This window comes from Sphaerulina musiva, assembly GCF_000320565.1.
Source record: "Sphaerulina musiva SO2202 unplaced genomic scaffold SEPMUscaffold_49, whole genome shotgun sequence".
Lineage (NCBI taxonomy): Eukaryota > Fungi > Ascomycota > Dothideomycetes > Mycosphaerellales > Mycosphaerellaceae > Sphaerulina > Sphaerulina musiva.
Genome location: NW_016017431.1, coordinates 1 through 2,756, shown reverse-complemented (window position 1 = coordinate 2,756; position 2,756 = coordinate 1). Strand labels below are relative to the sequence as shown.

The following is a 2,756-nucleotide window of genomic DNA, read 5'->3' as shown; positions in this document are numbered from 1 at the left end:
TCGACTATGGACTCGATTTACCACAGGACGAACAATCGAGACCTAGAGGGCTTCCGAAGGCTGCTTTTGATAGCGGAACTGATATAAGGACTCAGAAGTGGTTAGATAGGACACAGGAGGAACGAATGGAGCCGCTCGAAAAGATATCCTATCTCGGAAAGGGGAAAGAAAAGCAGGGAACTCAGGGTACCGCAAAAGTAATCTACGATCCTAATTATAGCGGAGAGAAGGAGGACAAGCAGGCAACTCAAGGTACTGCGGGAGTAATCTATAATCCTAATTATAGCGGAGAGAAGGAAGAAAGGCAAGCAAATCAAGGTACAGGTCTAGTAATCTATAGTCCGGAGACTAGCGAAGATTCGGATATACCGATTAGGCGGCGTATACGACAACTACCTCAACCGACAGCCTCTCCTAGACTAAGTAAAAGCCTCGCCGAAAGGAGGCGGGGACGTACGAAACTAGTCGCGAAAAAGTCCTATCCAGGGAATAAGAGGCCGATAGGGAGTTAACGGCCGCAGAAGAAGCCTATAATACGAAAGGCACCTAAAGCGAGAACTAAGCGACGAACAAAGCCTAGTGTAGCTGCTCTTCGCGAGATTAGGAGATACCAGAAGACGACCGAGCTGTTAATACGTCGACTACCATTCCAGAGGATCTGTCGGGAAGTTACTATAGATATCGCAAGTAAATCTTCGAGTAGCGTATACCGGTTCCAAGCAGAGGCCCTCCTCTGTCTACAGGAAGCGACGGAAGCGTTTCTTACACTTGAGTTCGAAGTCTCTAATATGCTTGCAATATATGCGAAACGAGTGACGTTGCAGCAAAAGGATATAGTACTTTGTCGATGGATTCGGAAGCGCTTCCTAGGGGAAAATAACGGAAAAGATGACTTTTAAGCTTTTGGGAATCTGCCGACCATATCTGCCGACCATATCTGCCGACCATGTCTGCTAACTATGTCTTAGGGGAAGGATTAGGACTCCTACCGAGAAGACTTTCCGATGATATTTACTACCTATACCGACCGTACCTGCCGACCGTACCTGCTAACCGTACCTGCCGACCGTACCTGCCGACCGTACCTGCCGACCGTACCTGCCGACCGTACCTGCCGACCGTACCTGCTGACCGTGCCTACCGGTTACTCCCGGCAATTAAAGATTACGTACGCAAACCTTATTTGGATCTCGTGTGAAGTGCGTATGTGTTATTACTCAGGCAGCAAACAATCCGTAGCCTCTGATTGGCCGAGCGGTTGTCTCCCAACAATACAAAGTTACTCTCCACTTCAGAAAAAACCTAACTTACTATATCAACATTGCCCCCTTCCTTTCTCTCTCTCCTCACTACCTCTACTACACTACACTACACTATACCACCTCCGCTATACTACACCACACTACCACACTATACCACACTACCGCTACCACACCACACTAGCGCACCAATCCACTACAATAGCCTCGGCAATGTCGATTGCGCAGAAGCGCAAACAATCGATCGTACGCAAGACTCCTCGCACTGGTGGAAAGGGACTTCCTTCGCGCACAGGTAGTAAAAAGCTTCTAGGCACTCGTATCAAGAAGGGACACAGATATGCCCTAGGTAGTAAGTAATTCCAGAATCCAGATTTGTGGTCGGCATTTGTGGTCGGCATTTGTGGTCGGCACTAACTTTCTCAAAGCATTGGCTCTCAAAGAGATCAGGAAGTGCTAGAAGGAGAGCCTGCTCTACATTAAGAAAACCCTATTTGCCAGACTTATCAAGGAGCTCGTTATGGATCAGGCTTATACACCTCTTCGCATTCAAGCAAGCGCTCTTGGCGTTCTTCAAGAATATGCTGAGTCTCTCTTAGTAAGAATCTTTACCTGTAAGTCTTCCTATTTCTTATTCTTTCTGATTACTTACTTACTTACTTACCTCCTCTAGCGGCCAACCTTTTGGCCATCTACGCTAAGCGCGTTACACTCCAAGGCAAAGATATAGAGTGTCTTCGCTCGCTTCTCAAGGAGTGGGGTGTTTGGCCTGACGATTTCGTAGTCTGCCCTTACAATTCTGGTCCTGTCAATCCCAATTTCATCTACACAGAGCCAAAGAAGAACAAGGCTACCAAGGCGCTGAAAGCAAAGGCTACGCCAAAATGCAAGCCTCTCCCAACTAAGCAGCCTCGACGAATCGTTGAAGACGATTCTGACGAGGATATGCCAGACGCTACTCAGAATCCGACTGTAGAAAACAATAATGGCGAGGATACCACTGCTCAGCAGGCAACTCTTAGTAAGTTACTCTTTTATCATTAATTATAATATACTAATTTAATAGCTCAGGATAATACTCCGCTACTCCTAGATAATAAGCAGGACGATGATAAGCAGGATGAAGATAAGCAGGAACAAGATGAGCAAGATCAAGATGTCCGAGATCAAGATGTCCAAGGTCGAGACTTTCAAGCTAGTTATGATCAAGAAGAGCTAGATGATGATTCTAGCGATGATGAGCAAACTCTTAAGCAGAGGCTAGAAGCCTATGCTAATGAGCTGGTAGCGGCAGCTTACGCGCTTACTGTTGCGAAAGAGCGTTCAGAAGATAGCTTACGCCTTGCTCAGGAAACTCTCGAGGGAGACGCAAAGAAAATTGCGCGTCAGTTTCATCGTTAGCAGCGGCTGAATTTCGAGGATCAACTTTGCGCTTATCAAAAGATACAAGACGCTGAGGTAGAGGCCTTGAAGCAGCAAGCAAAGGAGCAAGCTGCT

At 46.9% G+C, this 2,756-nt stretch overlaps 2 protein-coding genes across 2 annotated transcripts; both read left to right on the top strand.

The window, feature by feature from the left end:
- Positions 1-563: 563 nt before the first annotated feature.
- Positions 564-899, top strand: SEPMUDRAFT_55237 (histone-fold-containing protein; the record flags this gene model as incomplete). Its single annotated transcript, XM_016909350.1, has 1 exon — positions 564-899. A coding segment is annotated over one exon (336 nt), but the record flags the coding sequence as incomplete, so codon positions are not given.
- An 880-nt stretch (positions 900-1,779) lies between these two features.
- On the top strand, positions 1,780-2,660 carry SEPMUDRAFT_121775 (uncharacterized protein; the record flags this gene model as incomplete). The annotated part of the gene is made up of 3 exons (XM_016901725.1): positions 1,780-1,873; positions 1,933-2,280; positions 2,353-2,660. The coding sequence occupies 3 exons, from the start codon at positions 1,780-1,782 to the stop codon at positions 2,658-2,660; spliced, it is 750 nt and encodes a 249-aa protein (XP_016756001.1).
- Positions 2,661-2,756: the final 96 nt, after the last annotated feature.